This window comes from Juglans regia, chromosome 11 (genome assembly GCF_001411555.2).
Source record: "Juglans regia cultivar Chandler chromosome 11, Walnut 2.0, whole genome shotgun sequence".
NCBI lineage: Eukaryota > Viridiplantae > Streptophyta > Magnoliopsida > Fagales > Juglandaceae > Juglans > Juglans regia.
Window position 1 is genome coordinate 3,051,988 of NC_049911.1, and position 23,898 is coordinate 3,075,885.

General features: G+C 36.4%; 2 protein-coding genes across 3 annotated transcripts; one reads left to right on the forward strand and one right to left on the reverse strand.

The window, feature by feature from the left end:
* The first annotated feature begins 9,513 nt into the window (after window positions 1–9,513).
* Window positions 9,514–16,441, forward strand: LOC109018929 (syntaxin-41-like). The gene is made up of 8 exons (XM_019001125.2): window positions 9,514–9,972; window positions 13,797–14,073; window positions 14,810–14,899; window positions 15,132–15,209; window positions 15,433–15,510; window positions 15,629–15,694; window positions 15,779–15,859; window positions 15,956–16,441. The coding sequence occupies exons 1-8, from the start codon at window positions 9,773–9,775 to the stop codon at window positions 16,061–16,063; spliced, it is 978 nt and encodes a 325-aa protein (XP_018856670.2). The 5' UTR covers window positions 9,514–9,772; the 3' UTR covers window positions 16,064–16,441.
* A 1,128-nt stretch (window positions 16,442–17,569) lies between these two features.
* LOC109011311 (exonuclease DPD1, chloroplastic/mitochondrial) lies at window positions 17,570–22,092 on the reverse strand. 2 transcript variants are annotated; one of them, XM_018992459.2, is made up of 4 exons: window positions 21,914–22,092; window positions 19,983–20,632; window positions 18,158–18,363; window positions 17,570–18,067 (listed from the first exon to the last, which is right to left on the reverse strand). In XM_018992459.2, exons 2-4 carry the CDS (start codon window positions 20,552–20,554, stop codon window positions 17,880–17,882), a joined length of 966 nt encoding a protein of 321 aa, XP_018848004.1. In that variant the 5' UTR covers window positions 20,555–20,632; window positions 21,914–22,092; the 3' UTR covers window positions 17,570–17,879. The 2 variants fall into 2 exon arrangements, with proteins under 2 accessions (XP_018848004.1, XP_018848005.1); XM_018992460.2 differs by lacking the exon at window positions 21,914–22,092 and adding an exon at window positions 20,912–21,879.
* Window positions 22,093–23,898: the final 1,806 nt, after the last annotated feature.

A 23,898-nucleotide genomic window follows, 5' to 3' on the forward strand; every position in this document is an offset into this window, starting at 1 on the left:
GCATAAGCTTTCTATTATTCAATGAAGTACTCATTTCTAGCTCTGTACAAAGCTCAACATTGGTTTCATTTTGCCAATATTTTGTACAGCCAAAGGCCAAACATATTTACATTGTATAGCTTGAAGACCAAGCTTAAATGTACTATAGTGATGTTATGCAATGAACAAGGTTGCATGCTTTGTACAATAAAACACCATTTCTCACGTTCTAAATGTAAGGTTTTGAATAACATTTTCGGTGGCAACACTCTTGTTTTTGGATTATAGGTACCACAAAGTTCATCAGATGTACATTTAGAATGATTCTAAAAATGGGTTTTCTTTGTTATTTTTCGCTTTACATGGACTAAATAATCTCATATCTATCTTAGCTTCAAGTGTAGGTGTGTGGTCGTGCAATACTTATATTACAAAAAAAAAAAAAAAAGTTAATAAGGTAGTGTGGTTGTATAGTAGATTCATTATTGTTTATTTTGTAATGAAAACTTTCCTCATCTTCTTCTTACATGCTATTGGGTTTGACTATTTTTTTATTGTGCTTGTATTTCTTGGCTCAATTGGTTAGTGTAGTTAGAAATAGGGAAATATATTGATTTTTATTGCATTTTATATATAAATTGTATTACTACTAAGATTTTTTATTTTTTCATGGTGAAGTTCTTGGTGGTTAAAAATTAGGGTTTATGGGTTATGTTATAAGAAGATGATAGCTTGATTAGAGTCCAAATTTGTCTCATACTCTCACACGAAGAGGATGCTCTGATTTTGGTTCTGAAATGGGTCTTGATCCTCTCTATATTGTAAATATGCTTCCCAATGGCTTGGAGATATCTCGGTTAGTGTGGTTATAATGATGCTGAATTTATTTTTGTAGTTGTTCCTATCTCAAAAGAAATCTTGCTCTTGCGTCATAATTATTAGAACTTTAGTTTTTCTTGGTGAACTGAATGATAGATATATATATATATATATATATATATATATCTTGGTGGCAGTAGAAGCTCAATATTTTGAAGATGCCATCAGTGATGTTAGTATAACCTTTCTTCACTTGTTCTTCTTGATGGTGAAGAAGGTTAAGTATGGTGTACGCTTTATACACACCTAAATAGACTGGAATTTGATGTTTTGCCTCCTGCAACTTTTGATGAACATTAGTGAGACAGATGTTTTGTCTCCTATGCTTCACATATCATTACTGATTAAGCCTTTGTGATATTACCTTTGTGATGTTAGAATCATGAATGCCATGTAAATTAAGCCTGTGTGATATCGGAGAATCATAATTTTCAATGTTGCATTTTTTTGAAGTTAAGGTTACTCACTAATCAATGCTCTTTCTACTTTTATGTTGACTTCTATATTTAATTTTGCTAGGAGTTCTTTTAAGATCAGCTTATCCATAGATCAATGCCCCTCCTCACATCGTCCGTCCGTCTACTGCCACTTCTCGCCTCCTCTCCACGCCGACGAGTCTCTCTCTTTCTCTTAGTCTCCATTCGTCTTTCCAAGCTCAGTTTGGATATAAATTATTGGAGAAAAGTGTTCAAGTTTCAGGGCTAGAGTCATATTGTTTCTTACTTGTTTGTAAATCCACGTTCTTTTATTGGCTATGATAATTGAGTTGATAAAACCCTCTAGTAAACATGTTACTTTTAACTTTTTGCAGTCTGTAGTTATTTTGCATCATTGGTATGCCTCATTACTTATAAAAAAATTCTTATGAATATAATTTTTTATTACTTATAAAAAAAATATTAAAGGATTTAACATTGTGCTTATAAAAAAAAAGAATTTTGCTTAATTCTTATGAATCCATTCTAGTTTTATGTATCATGTTTCGTGTTTTTTTTTTTTTAATCTTGTTATGGACCTTTTCCGGCGAGAAAAACTTGTCGGAAATAAATTTTTGCGACCTAGTCTTTTCCTGAAAATCAACTTTCACCGCAGATAATTATTTCTCGCGAGTACAAATCACCGCAAATACTTATTTCCGTCGACGATTAACCATAGTTAATATTCTTGTGGATGAAATCTTGGGACTTTTCCAGTGAAATAAATCACCTCAAAATTAGATTATTTGTGGCTTGTTTTTTTTCTCGTAGCAATTTCTCAATTAAGACTGATCTTGCGCTAATGTAAAGAAAAAAGATTGATCTTTCGCCGCAACTCAGGGGCAATGGAAAATCACAGGAAGAAGTCAATTCCGACTATTTTTAGCCTTTTTCTGGCGATTAAGTGTCGCGGTGAAAATTTATTTTCTTGTAATGATAGTAGAAATCTTAATGAGTAGAAAAAAAATAATTAAGATTTCAGTTGAAACACTATAAATATAATGTGCCTCATGATCCAAATCTACAAAACATGTACACAATTTGTGACTTATATCGAGTATTGGTGACAATTGAAAAGCTAAAAGTTTATTATTCAATTGACAAACTACGATTGTTGGACCTTTTCAGTATTTTTTTTAAATGAAAATAATTTCATTGATGGGGTAAAATTACACCATACAAACTAAATTAACCATAACAGAGTTTATAACCTCAAGAGGGTCATCCTCTAACCAGACTTTTTCACTAACATCACTGATTGCTAACTTAGTTGCTATGTGAGCAACTTTATTAACAGACCTGTGTGCAAAAGTCAATCGCCATGCTGGGTTGCAATCCACCAACTGCTCAGATCCTTTGTCACTCGCCCAAGCCACGAGTTAGCTTCTTTTTTGGAATTAACAGCATCTATAACCACTTTAGCATCCCCTTCAAAACTCACTTGGCTCAATCCTAACTCGATACAAAGTTCCATAGCTTTGTGAAGAGCTACACTTTCTGCTTGAAAAACTAAGCAAATATGATCCTTAAAAGCTGTCAAACAAGCTTGCAAGCTGCCTTCAGAGTCCCTGATGATTATCCCCAATCCCATTCTGCCATTATCCTTGTCAAAAGTTGCATCAAAATTCACTATAAAATAAGGACAATCAAGTAGCTTCCATGTCTGAGTTGATCCTCTCCCATGACACCTTTCTGCTCTGTTAATATTAATCTGGTTTCTCTCTTTAAACAAAGAGAGATCAGCTTGAGCCCTTGTAGCAATTGTACCAAGTTGCATGAATTAGTTTTGAAAAATAAAAGCATTCCTCCTAGCCCATAGGTGATAAAACATAACTGAGGTCAATTCAAGGCTTTCCTGATTCAATTTAACAATCATCTCTAACCATAGCAGCTGAAAATTAGAGAAGTGCCTTTTCCATTTATTGAAGATGCAAATCTCTCCTCCCCAAACGTCTACTGCTGTAAAAGAATTCCATAAAACATGCACTGATGTCTATATCTCTCATGTACATTTTGGACAAAGATTGCTCTCAATAATGTTCTTCCTGAAAAGATTATTTTTAGTAGGAAGAATATTATTGAGACATTTCCAAATAAGCAATTTAACTTTTCTTGGTACTTCTAAGTGCCATAAATCTTTCCACATCGCATTAATACCCCCCCCCCAAGAGACTTCACCTGAGTTTCTACTCAACAGCATAGTATCCAAAAAATAAGCACTTTTAACAAAGAAGTTTCCTTTTTCTGAGCCTACTCATATTAGCTTATCACAGGATCCTCTACTACTAATTGGTATGGAACATATGAGCTTGGCTTCATCCTCATTGAACACTATTGCCACCAAGTCTTTTTTCCAGGATCTGCTGCCTTCCTCTATCAATGCCTCCACTCTGGTCTTGAGATCAAGAGTATTAATAGGTGTCTGAATCTGGTAAGTCACAGGACTAGGTAACCACTTGTCCTTCCATATTTTTATGTTATTTCCATTACCTACCCTCCATATAGTCCCCTTCTTTAATAGACCCAAGCTGGACCAAAGGCTTCTCCAGATAAAAGAAGGAGAACCTCTCAGTTTAGCCTCCATTAAATCACAATTATAGAAATACTTTTGTTTGAACACACAAGAAACCAGTGAATTAGGTTCCTTGATTAACCTCCAAACTTGCTTAGCAAGAAAGGCTATATTGAAGCTATTGAGATCCCTAAAGCCCAAGCCACCCTGATTCTTAACCAAACCCAGTGACCTCCATGATTTCTAGTGAATACCTCTCCCATCTCCTTTATGACACCACCGAAATCTAGCCAAGAGAGTTTCAATTTCTTTGAGTAGCAGCACTGGCAGTTTGAACACACTCATTGTGTAAGCTGAAATAGCCTGCAAAACACTCTTTACGAGAATCTCTTTCCCTGCTGAGGACAAGAGCTTGGTCTTCCAACTGTTGATCCTTTTTCTAAATCTTCTCCTTCAAACTTTTGAATGTATTATACTTTGATCTCCCTACCACTGTTGGGAGACCAAGATATCTGTTATAATCATTACACCTTGAGCCATTCACTTGCTACAGGATGAAGTCCTTTGTCTCCACCTTAGTATTCGAATTGAAGAAAACACTAGTCATCTCTTTGTTTAAAGTTTGGCCTGATGCTTTCTCATATTGAAGCAAAAGTTCATGGATCAGATACCACTCAACCAGCTTTGCTCTACAGAAGATTACGCAGTTATCAGCAAAGAAGAAGTGGTTTATCCTTAGCCCACCCCATGTCACTGCTACTCCCTTGATAAGACCCTTGGATTCAGCTTTGAACATGAGAGAATTGAGGCTTTCATCACAAATTAAAAACAAGCAAGGTGACTATGAGTCACCTTGTCACAAACCTCTTGAAGGAATTATGGCCTCACCCGGTTCCCCATTAATGACAACAGAATAAGAAACTGATTTTACACACTCCATCACTAGATCAATCAATTTCTTGCCAAAACCAAGCTTGAGCATCAAAGCCTCTAGAAAGTCACACTCTACCCTATCATAGGCTTTTGACATATCTAACTTAATGGCCATAGAGCCTTCCCTTCCTTTCTGTTTAGACTGCATAGTGTGAAGTAAGTCATAGGCCACCATGATATTATCAGTAATCAACCTATTTGGGATAAAAGCACTTTGGTTCCAAGAAATCACCTTATCTAACACACCTTTCATTCTATTGGCCAAAACTTTGGAAATCAGTTTGTAAACAACATTACAAAGAAAGATAGGCCTATATTCATGTACTGAATTAGGGGAATTTACCTTGGGAATTAAAGCTAGATGAGTATGGTTTAAGTCCTTTGGTAACTTCCCTTTTTTGAAAAATTCTAAAACAGCTTGAGTTACATCATAACCCACTATCTTCCAATGTTCTTGAAAAATCCTGCACTAAAGCCATCAGGTCCAGGAGACTTAAAAGGGGACATATGCATGAGGACCACCTCCACATCTTTCTCTATAAAGGCCCTATCCAACTGTTGTTGCATCTTAGCTATCAGCCTTGATTCTATCCCATGAATACACTGATCAATACAAACTAAATTGGGCTGTGAAGACTGGAACACTGTAGAAAAATGTCTCTTGAAGCCTTCTATTATGACAATCTTCCCCTTCAATTATGTACCATCCATATCGATAACTCTATTAATAGTACTTTTTTTTTCCTTCTCTGATTCATACATGCATGATAGAACTTTGTGTTTCTGTCACCACCTATCAACCAGTGTCTCTTTGCTCTTTGCCTCCACCATGTGTCTTCTTTGTCCAATAGGAAATCGAGCTCCTGTTGTAACCTTTTTTGTGCTAGCATGTTGGCTGGTCATTCTCCTCTTTGCATAATACTTATTAACTGAGTCTTGTCCCTAATAGCTTTGGTTCTGTCCCTAGCCAAATTCTTGCTCCACTGTTTAAGCCCATTTTTGGTTGTTTCCAGCTTACTTATCACTCTATCCAACCCACTTTCCATCCCATTTCTGCCTTGCCAAGCTTCAGAAACTACAACACTGCATCCATCCTCCTTATTCCAACTTGCCTCATACTGGAAGAAAGTATGAAAGCTATGAATTGAGGGCCTATCTGAACTGCATTGCAGCAGTATTGGATTGTGATCAGAACAAACAGCTAGTGAGGTCTCCACTGAAACCTTAGGATACTTTGCTCTCCAAATACAGTTAGCAATGGCTCTATCGAGTTTTTCTTTAGTAAAAGACTCATCTTCATGTCGGTTACACCAAGTAAACTTATTACCTCTCCATCCCAAGTCAAAGAGGTTCCCCTCCTCCATCAAATTTCTGAACATACCCATTAGTTTTTCACTTGTAGGACTCCCCCCCCCCCCCCCCCCTTCTTCCTTGTACAACACCTCATCATCTATTATAACTCCCCAACCCCCCTCCTCAGGCTTGAAAGAAGATAGCAACTCCCAAGTCTAACTCCTTAAATTTGATTTTGGATGCCCATAAAAGCAAGACAGAAGCCATTTCAACTTACACTGCTCATCATTCACAATGACATTAATGTGATGTTGTGAGTAATTAACCAACTCTAAAAGATCCTCCTGTCTTCATAAAAGCATGAGTCCTCCACTCCTCCCTATGGCCTCGACTACAATACAACCATCAAACTTGAACATCTTAGCAACTCTATGAGCTTTATCATATGATAGTTTGGTCTCCATCAAGAAGACCACATCAGGCAACTTATCTTTCACTATCAAGCAAAGGCTTTGAATTTTTTGGGGGTTTCCAAGCTCCCAACAGTTCCAACTTAAAAACCTCATTGTGCCCGACGGGGCAGACTCGCAGCTGTTGCCGAATCCATAATATGATCACTATCATTCAGCTTATCATTAGCACGAGTTTTCCTAAGTTTTTTGAAGGGAAAAGAGCTAACCTTGCTTACGTCTGTCTCTCCTAGAGACAGAGGAGAGACAAACGGGACAAGAGGAATCCCTTGAACAAGAGCACAGCATTTCCATCTACGACCTTCCCCCTGCCTCAATGGTTTAAGAGCAGAAACCGAATTCTTCCCCAATCCAAGTTCTGGATTACTAGTCATTGGAGCCTTAGAGGCCAAGGCTTTGAAGCCCATTTGTTCATAAGCTAGCTCTGATGCGTGTTTAGGTCCATTTCCTATCTGTGGTCCATCAGGATTTTGTGTCTCAAAAACAATTTCCCACCCATTTGTTGTAACCGCCATAAGATCAGCACTTTGCTGAATTTCTTGTGAACATTTCTCCCCTGCCACTAAGAGAGGATGAATTTCCAACACAATGTCTCTTCCCTCTGAATCTGATGAAAACTGCTCTGTGCCTCATGTTGCTGACTTACCTCCCCTTCTTTGGCAGCCCTTTTGCTTAACTGCTCGCGGAGGCCTCCGCCTCCATCATACCACTGTCTTTCCCAGAGTCCTTCCCCCCTCTCCTCTTGGGAAGCCTTCAGCATGTAGCTAGGGCCCGAACTGTAAACCTGAAGCTACTTCTTCTCCTTGACCAAAACGGGATGACAAACACCCTTGCTCTCCATGAAGAATCCAACCACACTAAAAACAAATCTTGAGTAATTTCTCATAATTGAAATGAACTCAATGCTTTGATCCCTAATAATTTATAAGTTGCAAAATAGATGATAACTTCTTTATAGATTATCCAGTAATTTAAATTGAGAAATAATTACTGGAATATTTAGTACGATAATTTACAAATTTTATTTATTCAAAGAGCATCGAGTCAAATTAGCATAATTAAACTTGTATGTATTTTTTTATGCGTTTCTAAGTTATCTTTTTTTTCATTCTATATTAATATTTATATTTAGTTTGACCCTCTCATGTTTTGACTTTGTCTCTCGAATTCACTTATTTAAAATCTATCAAACGTCAAAGAACGGCAAGTTGCAACTTATGTCGAGTGGCATAGTGTGATCTTTCAAATGAGGTAGAGTTACGTCTTACAAGTCGGTATGTAAATAAATTTTTTAATCAGCAAATAAGAATTTTATTAAAATAGATGATGTTAAGTACATGGGATATATACAAGAGTAATACCTACACAAGAGTATTGTCTAAAGATACAATGAAATCACGAAGGTTCATGCATGACATTAAAGTCTATTACAATATATCAATGGAATAGATTAGTATTAAAAAATTATAATGTCATCCATTGTCAGTTTACTATCCTCAAAACTTCGATCATTTCTCTTCATCCATATGCACAACCACAAACACGTCGGTATTATCTTTCAAATAGCTGCAATTTGAGAGTTATTTGATATACCTTGCCAGCTAGCTAAAAAGTCAATGATCCTTGGTGAAATCACCAAATAAGCCCCACTCTAGCAAAAATATCTTTCCACAAGCTCACGTCTATACCCAATAAGTGATCCACAAACTCTCCACTTTTCTTATACATATAATAACAATCCAACACAGTGATTTGACATTTCCTTAAATTATCTAAGGTGAGAATCTTCCTTAACGAAGTTATCCATATAAAAGAATAAATGTTTAGGAGGCCTTAAGACTACGTTTGGAAACAAAAAGCATTTTATTTAATCTAATCATTATAATTTTTCTAAATTCTCATACAAAATACAATAAATAATTCAACTTTTTCAATCTCAAAATAATATATTAAAAAATAATATTCTAATAATATTTTATTCAACTTTTAACTTTTTTCTCAACTTATATCATCTTAACTCACTATCTAAACCTACTTGGATATGTTCTTCCATATATTTATAGAATGTGTCATAAGGAATTTATAGTACAACTATACAAATCTCCCCTTCTTGAACAGTGACCATCTAATCAACTCCTCCATTCACTCTACAATTATATACAAGATCGAAGAAATCTATAAATATGCCAATTTCTCTATCTTGGCCAGCTCTGAGGAGAGTGATATTCCATTGAGAAAAGTCACTAGATAGATCCATGAACTCTGCAACCAAAGCCTCATGTCTTCATGCAATGTTGTATATTGTCGAATAGGCCTCCTTAAGTGTTCGATCTCCATACTGTAGGTTATTCCATAATTTAATTCTAGAACCATCTTCGACTGCATGGCGTGTGGAACTTATAACAATCATAAAAAAAAGTGCTATTTCTTGAAAAATAGAAAGAATAAGTGTTAAATTTTTAAAGTAGTAATGTGTTTGATGTATCAATAAAAAAAATTGAAAATAGATTTTCTTAATAATTAAACTCTAAAAAAGGTCTAGATAGTGAATTGAGATAAAAGTTAAATAAAATATTATTAAAATATTATTTTTTTAATATTATTATTATTTTATAATTTAAAAAAATTAACATTATTTATTATATTTATATAAAAATTTAAAAAAATTATAATAATTAAATTATATAAATTGAATTAAAATAAATTATAAAAAAATTATTTACATCAACCTACTATCGCTGCAGCAAACCTAATGTATTGAATAAAAAAAAATATTATATAAAATGTACGGAAAATACAAACTTATGTATAGCCGAACTTTTAAAAAAAATTATAATGATTTGCCGAAGGAAGTTACAGTATCCCACAACATTCACGTGCGATAGCAAGAGCACCTAAATCACTAAATGGTTAACTGAGGCTGTCCCAATTGGACTAAACGAAACCCCTCGTAATTTGTCGGTCTCTGACTCTCTCTAAAACCCCCACTCCGTTGTTTCCAACTCTGCGGGGCACGTGACAGTCACCTCTCGGCTCTTCCTTCCCCCGTCTCACAGCTCACGTCACCTCCCGCCTTCTCTTGCCAGTTGCGCCCACCATCCGTCTCCATTTTACCACCAATTTTCTCTCGATTTCCTTCGCTTTCTGGCTCCGCCATGACCAAACCTCCCTTAGTTTTAGCCTCCTCGGATCCGTGCCTGTGAATTTCGGATCTGAATCCCGAGCTCTCCATGGCGATGAGGAACCGGACTCTTATTTTCAGAAGGTACAGGGATGCGTTGAAGAGCGTCAGGCTTCCTTCCAGTTCTCCGCCTGCGTATTCGTCTACGAGCTCCGCCGCCGGTCCGGTGATTGAGTTGGTCAACACCTCGCTTCTCAATCCGAATCGTTCCTATGCTCCGCTCAACACTGAGGACCCCGGTAATTCGAGGTCTCTTTCTCTCTCTCTCTCCCCCATTTTGCTGCTGAGAAAATCGGTCTATAGTAGAGAAATAAAACGTCCAATCCAAAGTATTTCTTTTTCCATTTTTTAGGAAAAACTGATAAGACAGCTGCTTTTAGATGTTAAAATGAGTTGAATTAAATTAAGTTGAGATGATAAATTATTATTTTTTAATATTATTATTATTTTGAGATTTGAAAAAGTTAAATTATTTATTATATTTTATATTAAAATTTAAAAAAATTATGATGATGAGTTGAAATTGATTTGAGTTTCAAACGTAACTAATTGAGATGAGCTTCAACAAAATTTGATACTAAGACAGAGAATTTAAATTTTTTAAATTATCTCTATCATTCTTCGTAGTCGATACCAATTTATCTGAAGGATTTTGATCTATGTTATAAAAAGAAAGAACTGAACTTCTAATATATTTGGTTTCAACTGTTCCCATGGAAGAGCATTCAAAAGACAAAGGTATCTTTAAAGGCAGCTTTTTTTGTATGAACAGCCACTTTGGAAAAGATTCTTACTATAAATAAGTTAAGGAAACGTGGCATTATATTTATGAATTGATGTTACATGTGTAAGAAGAGCGGTGAGTCCGTTGACCATCTATTACTACATTGTGAGATTGTCATGTCCTTGTGAACCAAAGTCTTAGCATGAGTGGGATTAGCTTGGGTGATGCCGGAAAGGATATGTGATTTTTTAGCCTCACAGAGAGGTATTAGGGGCAACTCTCAAATTACATCTATATGGAAGATGTTACCTATTTGTCTATGGTGGTGTATTTGGAGGGAGCGGAACGCAAGATGATTTGAAGATCAAGAGAGATTAGTGGAAGAGCTTAGAATTTTGTTTTTCAATACTTTACTCCATTGATCAATTGTAATTGATTTTCATGGCAGGATTTTTCATGATTTCCTTGTATCTCTAAACTAGACATAAACTTGCTCATGTATATGTCTCGTATACTTGGGCATTTTTTGTGTTTCTTTTGATCAATAAAAATTTATTTACTGATAAAAATATATATATATATATATATATATATTTGGTTTCAAGAGCATGGCTTGCCTCAATCATAATGATTAGTTCTTTAAATTGGTCTTCACATCCTCCATGTGAAATTCCCATAAACTGTTGAATCTCGTTAACTTTAGGCATAATCCAATCCGCTATTGGAGGAAGAGAGACCAGGGGAGCAACATTATCCCCAGACACAATGTCCAGCTACACTCCCAACTCTAGACATTCATCTACACAAAGTACCAACGCCAAACCCATATTCAAATCTCGTGCCTCCTCAGTAATTCCATTGGTTCTCTTCAATGGTATGACATCAAGTCTCTTCACCTCTAGTGACCCTTTATGTGCAACTTCAGCGGATCCTACATCTCCTTCAGACATCTGCAGTACACCATTTTCCTTCAACTCCGACGATAGAGCCATAGTTTCTTCAGGGATCAAAGGTGTAATACTAACTATCAGTCTATCTTGTGTTACCTGAGGCGAATGGCATTCCATTACTGATGTCTCTATGCTGATACCCGACGTAAAACCCACTTCAAATAACCCAGATTTCCTTTTGACCCGCCATACTCTCCTGGATCTGGTTATAGGGACAAGGCCGAATCTGATTTTCCATTTTTCTTTATCTGAGTTTAAAGGATTCGGGCCTATCTTAGTCATTTTCTTACAACCTTGTTGCCTTCAACTGAAAGCAAGTCTATTTTCGTAGACAAGAAAGCTATCGCTACCTTCAACTCGACAAGTTGAGTTTCCATCTCCTTTAAAGAATTGTGCATCGCGAGAAGCTGGTTCTGAAGCATGATCTGCAGACCACTTTCACCGTTCCCTTCACTCTGAACCCCCGAAGCATAACCCGTCTTCAGAGCTACCGCATATGATCGCCTCACCACCGTGGATGTACTTGGGTCTTTATGATTCACCTCCAAGTTGATGTTCTCATTCTTCTTTTGGTTTTCCTTCCTTGACTCATCAGCAAAAAGCATATCCGCAGCTCTGCGTAATTCCACAGCAAACTTCTCCCAACCCAGACCTTTCATACCCTTCAAGAATGACTACAACACTCTGCCAACCTCCTCCGCCAACCTCCTCCACCATATTCGGTGACAGTTAGATACCTATCATGCTCGTTGGAGTATCGTTGAGCCATGAATGTTTTGTTTCCTTCGCGCAAGTGTTTTGTGACATCTAAATTTCTCCCCGCCTATAATACTACTTCCACTATAGCCATTAGCCATTCTATACAACTATGACCCATCACTACAAATCTCTAAACCCTTATGTTCCTCTCCACAATTTTTAATGAAGACCTTCATGTTTCTAGCAAAAGCTCAAAAGCCTTCAATTCCACCCAAAAGCACACCAGCTGGCCCGTGATGATGTCAAACCTTCGACTTCAGATGCAGGGGCTTCCCAAGCTGAAGGGCTTCATTCTGTCAAGTATTTATGCAAAAAGCTTCGGGAGGCTGAGCTACGATCAAGTTTGTGGAGGTGGCGGAGGCAAAGGCTCAGATCACAATGCCCCTTAACTGTGTTAACAGGAAAAACAGAAGAAAACTCTCAGTCGCTGAAGGAGGACCAACGTCGGAGGCCCCACAATGGGGTCGCCGGGAGTCCGTTGATCAAGTTTGTGGAGGTGGCGGAGGCAAAGGCTAAGGGTGGTAGCTCAACTAGAGGGAAGTCTAAGGGGAGGACATTGTGAAGATGGGAAACAAGGGGTTGGGGTAGGGCTTTCGGGTAGAGTTTTAGTTCTACTGGAAACAAGGGGTTGGGGTTGGACTTGGTGTATTTTGGGTTGCTTTTCACGAGCTTTTTGGGTCATTAGGGGCTTTCTATTTTGGGCAAAGTATTTTCTTGTATATATTCTGTGTACTTGATTACGACTGTTAATATATATATATATATATATGTTTTACTTGTCAAAAAAAAAATATTATGGAATATCATTTGAAAATCTTTTGGAGTTCATAATTTTTGGTTTACAGCCCATTGCAGACTTCCAGTCTTTGCCTTGATGTCAAATGTACCTTTTGAAACTCTTACATCTTCATAATATAAGCTAAAATTTTGTAATAAGTAATGAATGCGACTAAACTGCTTATTGAATGAAAAGAAGATTGCTAGCCTTGAAGCCAGTTAAGAGTAGGCTGCGCACAGAATGTACACTGGGTGGTCCTGGACCGGCCTTCTCTGTACTATCTAGTTTCACTTGCATTTTCTGGAAATAGAAAATAACACAATTTGAAGCTTTTGGGAATGAGTTGGAATGTGTTCGTAGATTTGCAAGCTTTTGGGTCTATGTAGATGGCTGTAAGGGAGAGGGCAGTGGATACAGTTTCTCCATCTTTGGTTTTGGTCTGAATTATGTCTGTGATGGGACCTTATTTGGGTGGGGTTCTTGAAGGTTTTTGGTAGATTTTGTAGTGGCCGCAAGTAGATTAGGCTTGCTTCTCAATATTGTGATGGGAAAAATAGACTTGGTTCATACAGAAATTGAAGCTTAATTATGCAAAATGAAAGGCGAAGGATAGTTTGAGTAAGCAATCAGATCGGTCATCTGGAGGGTGGTGTTAGACCAAGGGAATGCTGTGGTAGATCCAAAGGCTGTCTAAAGTGATGTGATAGTGTTATTACAGTGCAACTATTGGTTCCTGTTTAGTTTTCTTCATATTTTGGCCTTTTTATTTTTGTCAAAGCTTTTACTGCTTTACATCTTCCTTTTTCTGGCATGTAGTCGTGCTGTGAAATTTACTAGACAAGTTATTATGTTTTGGCTGCAGTAAGGGCGCACTTACTGTGGGTCTACCTCCAGCTTGGGTGGATGTTTCTGAAGAAATAGCAGCAAATGTACAGCGTGCACGAACTAAAATGGCTGAGTTAGCCAAGACTCATGCAAAGGCTTTAATGCCTTCATTCGGAGATGGTAAAGAAGATCAACATTTGATTGAATCTCTTTCACAAGAGATCACTGGTCTGATAAAGAGATCAGAGAAGAAACTACAGAGACTTTCAGCTGCTGGGCCTTCTGAAGATTCAAATGTTAGAAAGAACGTGCAGGTATGATCTGCAGGAGTGCTTTACTAATGACTGCTTGCATAACTTTGTTAATTTACTCTAATATCTTGGTTTTTGCGCAAGAGGGTTTGCCCAGTTGTTTTATTTCTAACGCTAGAATGCACCATGGATCTTGATTTGATTGCATGTCTCATCAATTTGGTGCTGCTAATTCACTACAATCTCTCTCTCTCTCTCTCTCTCTCTCTCATCCTTTCTACGGTTTGTTAGCCTCAAAGGCTACACATTCATTAATATTTTCAATTCTTTTGTTTTAATCTTAAGGATTTCTAGTACCTTGAACTCTCCCACATCTCTTTATCATATGGCAAAGTTGAGTGGTTATGGCAATCATCATTGCAGGGTTATGGGCATCTGTTTTTTCTTCCCCTTCTCTTCCTAGTCCATAGTAAGAAATAACTAGAATGCCATCTTTTGAATTCTTCCTGGAGTCCACCCAGGCAGGGAAAGTCCCTGCAACAATGTTGGTCATTTGTTTCCCTATACCAGATTCCCCGCTCCCCGAGAAAGAGGAGGGGCTGAGAGAGAAAGAGGGAGAGGTAATTCCTACAATGCTAGTGGTCAGTTGTTCTGGACTCCAGTCCATACCTGCATCGCGTATGGCTTGGAAATCAATGTAAACATGTGTGTGTGTCTGTGTGTGTGTGTCAGCTTTTATCCTCTCAAATTGTTGGCTATTCAGGTGAACTGTGCTGATTTTTGCAGTTTTCTGCCACAGCGCTCTCTTGCCACTGATCTTCAAAACCTTTCAATGGAGCTTCGCAAGAAACAGTCAACTTATTTGAAGCGCCTCAGGCAGCAAAAAGAGGTTCTGAACAAATTTTCTTTTCTACTATTCAATTGGCACTATGTTAAGACTTTGTCAAAATTGCAGTTTCAGATTGATGTAGTTCATTGCCTCATAATTTGGAATGTGGAAGTGTTGCGTCATGCTGTTACATTTCTTTTAATAATATTTGTTACTGATATCTTTTTTTTTTTCAACACCCCAAGAATACTGTATGCCTTTAACACATATCTTTTAAAAATATATTGTGTAGGGTCAAGATGGGGATGATTTAGAGATAAATCTAAATGGAAGTAGATCTAAAATTGAAGATGACGATATGGACAACATGGTATGTATTTCTTTGCTCAGCATACAATTTTCTCTGTAAATCATCTCTATGTTTGAACTTATCAAAAAAAAAAAATCATCTCTATGTTTGTTGTGCCGAAACACCTTCACCCCCTCCCCTCTCCAAAAAAAACTCCTGTTAAAAAAGATATTTGATAGTAGTCGGTTGGGGTTTCTGTGAATTGTTATGTCAGGTGAACACTGATATAGTTGCTTAATATCAGGTGTTTAATGAGCATCAGATGGCCAAGCTCAAAAAAAGTGAGGCGTTCACAGCAGAAAGAGAAAGGGAGATCCAACAGGCAAGTGAAAGCTTTTTCTGCACTATTATCAGTATAACTTGACATTGACCTGATTCTAGTTTTCTTTTTTAATTTGAACTCTTTTTGTTCTTTCGTTTTTCTTTATTTTTTTGTGTAGGTTATGGAATCTGTCAATGAGCTTGCTCAGATTATGAAGGATTTGTCAGTACTTGTGATAGACCAGGTTGGGAGATGCCTTTTCTCTGGTACAAGTCCACAACTTTCTCACATATCTGGAGTCTTTAATCTTGCTTCTCTCTTCAAACAGGGCACCATTGTTGACAGAATAGACTACAACATTCAAAATGTGGCAACCACTGTGGAGGAGGGGTTGAAGCAGCTGCAGAAGGTCCACTCTTTCTTCCTTGTTTTTCCCTTTTTATGGAATTTGTCCTGAGCCTCTTGTTTTGTATATCAATTCATTTTGGATGCATTGGGCTTGCAGGCAGAGAGAACACAGAAACATGGGGGGATGGTGAGGTGTGCTACAGTGCTCATTATCATGTGCTTCATCATGTTGGTTCTACTAATCCTAAAGGAAATATTCTTGTGATCTTTAGGCACCGGTATCTCCAGATTTTGCTTACTAATTTGACCCTTCCCCAGTATACATGTTTATAGAATACCTACTTATTTGTTCGTTTCATTTTCCTGATTTTTTTGGGGGAGGGGAGGGGAGGCTATGTAGGGGCCATATGCCCGGGAAATGTATAGAGCTGTTACTAAAAATATATTCCTTTTGCAAGGGTGTTTGATTACCTGGAGAGTGGTTCCATTAACAGGGAGAGATGAAACTGTTTATTTGTCTGTATTGAATTTTTATCCTCTCATGCAATGAAGTGGAATACAGCCAATTGGATACATCAACTTTCTTACAGAACGAACGAGTTAGAGTTTGTGGGGTCTTGATGTATAACACTTCTTAACTTGTGCTTCCCTCCAGATCAGAATTCCACTTGAAATCCTGCAATTTAAATCTCTCTTTCAATTTTAATTATTAAAAAGCCTAACTGCATATAACTATTAAAGCTTCACACCCTACACACTCACTTAAAAATATATTATTTTATTTTTTTAACCACGTAATGAAAATAATTCTAGATATGTTTATAAGTAAAATAGGATAAAAAAAATAAAATGACACGTTTTTAGGTAGGTGTATAGGATGTGAAACTTATGGATAACACTGAAGAAATATCTATCCTCCAACAGCCAAATATCTTGCAACTCTTCAACTCTTTGGATGCAGGCGATTTTCCCCTGTTATACAGAAGAGTCTTGCTACCGGTAACGATAGTTTGGACTGATCTCTGTGATTTTTTTTATTTTTTATTTTTCTTTCACATTTTTTAAACACCATTAAATATTTTTATTTTTTTTTTAAATACACAGATTCATTAATAATCACTTCCCTAACCAATAAGTAAAAAATAAATAAATAAAAATTATCTGTCAACTTTTTGGGACATGTTTATCGGTCTAAATAGCATTTTCAGATTCAGAAATTATTCCGATGTGTTACATTTTGAACGATCAGAACAGGAAAAAAAAAAATTAAGTGAGAAATTACCGACAAAATTGCTTTCACCCGTTTAGTAAGCGGGAGGTCTTAAGTTCGACTCTCAACGAAAGCAGAGAAAGATGTCACTTTTTTTTTTTCTTTTTTCTTTTTTTTATGCAGGTAAATGTAAATAATGTAAATTTAATATATGTATATATCTCTGTAACCCAGCAGTTACAGGCTCGGATAATTGCATTCCCCTCTAAAAAGCTTCAAGGCATAAATCATCAGTTTGCCATGGTTCAAAACAACCTTAATGGAAACTTCTTGTTCCAGCCATTTTGTCAGTAACTGCAAGTATCATGTCTCTGTCACTTTTCCCTCCCATACTCAACCTTCAATTTTTTTAGTCCTTCTCTGTTGGTGAAGGTGCCTTCAACAAAAAGCCAAGTCACTTCACGTGATTGCAAAATTAGGCTTGGGCAAGGGAAAAAATAAACAGGCAATACAAGTTTGAATCCGAAACCTTAAACTTTCACTGTAATGAGTCTGTGAGACTGACTGCATGAATCATGATATGATAGAACATATAGTAATGAATTGAGTTGAAATTACAACAAATGGTTTCCTTCTTTTTGAAGTCACAATATCCGACACCCCAACCATTGCTTGCATGCCACCCCTAGACTCTAGAGTCACCCAGGGGTTAATAGCTGATGCATGCCAAAGAATTTCAAACTCCCGCCCCCTCAAGTGGAAGTCCTTTGCATGCCAAACCCAGTAATATCGGGCCAATCAGTTATTTGGTAAACTAAATAGTTAGTAAAGAACCAACAGCAAAGCTAAAAACTAGCTCAAATTCTAGTTCTTAGGGTTGGTCATATCTGAAAGATCTTTCAAGGAGACCAGAGAGATTCAGTTTTAGGTCAAAAGTCAGCCTCTGAAGGATCAAAGACAACATCTTCACGTCTGACATGGCTCTATGAGCGGAACCAACCAACGGAATTTTATACGACTCTCGAAGGGCTTGCAATGAAACTCCAGAAACTTTCAAACCTGTAAACAAAATCATTATCAAGTCTTTAATACCTCCACAACAGCATGTCATGGGACATAAACACGTTTCTAGATAGGAGAAAGATTGACCTTTGGACTTCATCATCTCACGTGCCAAAGGAAGCGTATCCACAAATAGCCAATCCAGAGGAACCTCTGTGGAACAGCGACTAAATTCTTTAAACAAAAAGGGTACATCAAAACAGCGAGCATTGTGAGCAACCCACAATACATATCCCCCAGGTTTTTGTCGGCTTCTGACATACTGCAGTAAGACTGGTATCAGGTCCTCCATCCTGCACAAAATTCACAACAGCACTTTAACTGACTTTACACAAGCCTGAACTTTACCAAACAACAATAAGTAAAATAATGACATGATTTTGATAGATTGCCAATCACCTGACATGTATAAACAAGCAGTTCTCCAGTCTAAGTCGAAAATAAGATGAAAATAAATAACCATGCAAGTCCATAGTGACAGGCGATGGCAGCTAGCCTAAGTGGTAAACCCTCATTGGCAAAGGCCCAGAACCCTGAGTTCAAATCCTCTCCTCAAGGTAACTCACTAACATCAAACCTCAGAGCCTTATAAAAGAGATTTAGCAACTTGAGAGACGTAAAGTGACAACTTACAGAGGCGATCTGAAAAAAATTAGATCAAACATTCGAATAAACTGCACATCATTTAGAACTATTAACCAACATCATGTCCTGAAATGTGGCTGCTAGGTTGGGGAAGGACCAGAGAAAATTGCCTAAGATAATACGAAGACAGACTAGTAAGATAATACAAAGACAGACTAGTGCTGTTCTTACTAAACTGAGTAATCATTACAGCATTGAAGTGCCTGGTTTCACCTTGCTGATTCCAAGCAACAAAATTTCCCTACCAGTAGAGCAATAAAAACATGAAAAATCTACATTAAAGAACCATATGCAAATAAGTTAAGAATAATGAAGCAAATCAAGAAAGAATTGATCAAACAAGTCAAACTATTATTTTCTCTTCTTTTTCGGTCAGTAAGTTGGCACACACACCCAATGGGTCTTGAACCCACAACATCACCCAATAAGGGAAGAAAGAGTCATTCAAGGTAGAGCTCATCAGCTAAACTGGAGACTATACCCGTCAAAGTCACAGCTTTACTGCATTCACCAGAATGTTACAAAGGAAATAGAGATGGAAAACAATCAATTTCTAGCTAAACTAGACCTTCATATTCAAGTTTTTTTGTCACATATATCATATAGGCATAACATTATTTTGGATTCTGGAATTTGAAGGCACCTTTCAATATTTCTAGTTTAGCATACCACCTAAGGATTTAGTATCGACTGGCAACTCTGGTTATCATTCAAAACATCCTTCACGGTTGGTGAAAGATATAAAGGCTAGTTCAGTTGCACTTTACAGTCAATGCCTATGCACGTCCAGACACATACATAAACCAAGGTTCTTTCAAAGACTTGGCAGCCAAGCGAGAATTCCTAAAGAGGTTTTTTCTCCCCATGATGCAAAAACAAATTCATGACATGCACCAAAAAAATTAAAAGAAAAAAGAAAACAGGTTTAGAGACAATTAAATAAAGAAAAAAAAAATTTAGTTGCAAAAATCTTCACATAAACGGATAATAAGTGAAATTCCACAATCATGCAAAGAAATGGTCTCAGACACAGACAAATAGAGAAGAGTTATCACCAAATTTCAATTGATTGCATATACCAAGACACACCATAAAAGCTGTGACATTTAATTCCTTTTTTCCAGAGTTGTCTTCAAATAACTAAATCATATAAACATATATGTCAATGATGCTGCATATCAAACAAATGGAATCCTTCGCCTCATAAGTAGAGACTTTAACTGGACAAACAACCCAAGGAAATAGAAAGCAAATAAATATAGAATACCTAGGAACATCAGGTCTGTTGACCTTACAGGTTGTAATGTGATGTATATGTGAATTAGACACATGGCGTTGAGGGTTTACAAGTGTCTGGAAAGTGCTGTTTTCACCTCCCTTAAGATCTTGAAGTGCAATCTCAATGATCCGTTCCTTCTCTCTGCTTAAACCAGTAGTCTCAATATCGAAGACAATAACTGTCACAAGGTCAGCCAGGTCTTTATTTTCAGCAATCTTTTGTTGAATGTCAGAGTATTGAATTTTTTGGAATTGACTTGTCACTTTTTTATTTACATTGAATGGAACCGTTCCATCTAAAATTTCATTTCCAATGTTGCTTGGTTTGCTATGCTGGACGGTTTTGTTTTTTCCAGCATTTGAAGATACAGGTCTTCGTGACCATTTTTTATCGTGAGCTCTCTCAAGCCCATAGGTTTTGGGACCAATCAGCTTAAAGCTAGTACTGTTACCATCATTCCTACTCAAGCTGTGAAAGCTTTCCCTCCACACATTAGCTAAGTTGGGGATTCTGCATCTAGGAACTTGCAAGATGGAAAAGCACATGGAAGCTGTCCTCATCTGAATTCAAGAACTACAGCAAAGCAAGATTCGTATAGAGGTGAAGAATTCCACGTAACATAAAAAATTGGTTTTGACCTGTGGATGGAAAATGAAAGAAACAGATACAAGAATGAATGAATCTGGTTCAACCTCAAGCATTAGAGGAGCATAAAATAATATGGTTCAATCAAGGAGGAGTGAGATACGTAAATGATAAACTCTGTAATTTAAATTTAAAAGTCCAAGATTTCAAATACCACACCACTTGATTTTCAAAGTATGACATTCTTTCTAAACTGGGGATTATCATCAAGAAAAAAAAAAAACTATCATCCAGAATAAAAAGCCATTTGAACTCTAAAATGGATATCATACACCAATTACAGTGTGAATGCTACAGGATCGTTCCACCACTCAAGTCCCACAAAAACCAGAATGAAAAGGCCTTTCAATCAGACAAAGAAAGGGTACCTACAAAAATCATGAGCATACTTCCATAACGTACAACTTCACTAAGTAATTCCATCACAAATTTCAGCACAGTTAAATATTATATCCACTTCTACCTTAAACAACAATCCTCCATTGCTAAATGAGAAAATGATACCCAAAAGCAAAACTTCGCCTTGTTGCTCATTTTGATATCTAAAGGCTTAAGAAAAAGGGAAGATATTTGGGCCCAAAGAAAATTAGCCCCATTGCATTTTAGTCGAAACCAACCTGGATTAAGATAAAAGATTTAATTTTGTTATCATTCCATGAGTATTCTTAGCAAACAGGTAAGGGTAGAGGAGTGATCTAAACTCTAATATCTCAAATAACAATTAGAGAAACAGTCTGTAGTTACAAAACAGAAAATCAATGAATACTATTGATCAAATTTTGAAACCTTGTTCCCAACTACCACAAACCCGTTATTAATGACATGTTTAAACCAACCCTTGTCACAAAAGGTGATCCATTATCATAGAAACTAAAATGAAAACCAATCTATCCTCTGAAGAACAGTTACGTACTTAAAACTACGACAAATAAAACACCCCATTTTATTAAAATGAATTAAACTCAATGACCCACGTATAATTGGCATATGAAGTGATCAAATTTAACAGAGCTAACTAATTTTTTAAAAGAAAACCAGTATTTCTTTTCTTTCTAAAACGCACGTCGCATACAATCTGACACGGGCACATACAGAGAAGATGAGATTCCACCAAATTTATATTGTTCGGTTCAAGTTGGTTTATTTGCCTTTTCATAGAACAAAAACAGATACCGAAATCACATTCATTTCTAAGAAACCAAATATAGAAAAACATGTTCATAAAAATACGAAATGAAGATTAGAGAGAGAGAGAGAGAGAGAGATGGACATGCCTGGTAACTGTTTAGGATTGGAACATACAAAAAAGCGCATTAGCGCAAGATTCAAATGCGGTATTTATAGAATTAGAGACATAGAGAGAGTTTATTTCGGAAGACGTGTGGTATGGAGATTTTCAGATTGATAATTTTTGCGAGAGAGAAGAAAGTGCGACTGTGAGAAAATAAGAGAAGAAAAAATGTTAAAGAACCTTTTTTTATTTTATTTTTTGTGTTCCAGCCGAAACTCTCGGATCGGGCCCGGCCCCCGGTCCAGATTCATCTCCTCTCCGGTTTTTACCTATTGCCCGTCTCTCCGGTCTGTCCAATTAACGTTCCCAATTAAATTATTGCAAAAATCTCATTATTCCCGTGGAATTTTTTAATTATAATAATATAAAAATTATTAGATCCTCTTGCCTTAATAGATTAAAATGATAATAAATTTAATAAGTTTGTTCAATCACATACTAGAAGATAGCATGCCTCTTGTAAAATATTATTTAAATAATTAAATTTACTTCTTTCAATATGTTTAAACTCATATATTTATAACAAAAAAATATAAAAATTATCCGAAGAAAACAAAATATTATAGTAAATATGTAATAAAGATGAAAATGGTTGCTTGTATATTAGGATACCATGATGATTTTGTCTTGAAATGATCAACACCATTGATTATGCAGATCTCTAGGCCACAAAACTTGGTGCTCCACCGCTTGATAAAGTCAATATGTGTAACGTGAAGTTTTGCATCTCTCTCTCTCTCTGCTCCAAAAGAATTAAAGAATATATATACATATATATATATATATATCTCTTTGCTTGAGATAGAAGGGTACGCAAGAAATTGGATTATGTGTTGATGCGGTAAAGTTATTGGGGAGAACAAGTATGTCAACTTTGTGTTTTGAATCTTTGATCTGATAGAAGATGAAGAAGTGGTGAGGAGATAAATGCATCCAAAGTGGGTGGCTAGGATCTAGTAACCATTATTTAGAGGGCTATAAAAGTCTTTTTAGGCATTGATAGTCAGATCAGATGAGATGGTTTTAGATAAAAGTTGAAAGTTAAATAAAATATTATTAAAATATTATTTTTTAATATTACCATTTAAGTTGAATTATTTGTTATATTTTGTATAAAATTTAAAAAAAATTATAATAATAAGATAAAATGAAACAGTTTCTATATCCAAATAAGACGTTAGAAGGAAATTTGTTGCATTCTTTCATTTTCACATGCTATTGCTTCCCCCCACTCAATAACATTCCAAGGACATTGCGTGTAACTATTGAAGGAATCTTGCAAAAGATACTTTTGTCCCATTTTGTTTTGTTTTAGGCCACACAAGGATGAGATTTTATTGATTCTGCCAAAAATACAAAAATGGGGGTTCTTTTCCAATGTCATTCGACTCATTCTTTTCAATTATTTGAATCTTATTAACGAGTTTCAAGCGAGTTTTACATACTCTCACTCTCGTCTTATGTTATATACGACACTCTCATCTTATTCTCATAATTCTATGCGAGATGTGATATTATTATATTTTTTTATTTTTTTAAATAACAAATTCAAAGAATGGTAGACGATGCCATATCAAAACAGCAATGGTAAATGGTACAAGACATTTTCATTTCATAAAGAGAAAAGCTCCCAACAGGTGAAAAATTATTTTTAACACAGGCCAATAAAATTTTGCCACATAAGACATCTAATAAATTTCTACCTACACTCAAGTATACCAAATTACTTGCTTCTCGTCCCTCTTCTCTCTCTCTCCCTCCCCACCCAACTGCAACTTTCCCTCTCTCTCTCTCTCTCTAAATTAAACAAATTAAGAATGTTATTGGCCTGTGTTAAAAATGATTTTTCACTGTTGGGAACTTTTCCCTTTCATAAATCATCTGCAATTTTAGAGGTTTTGTGCGCCAAATAAGAAGCAACAGCTACACTTAAAAACGAGAGAGATCCAGGCCCGTTTGACCTAATAC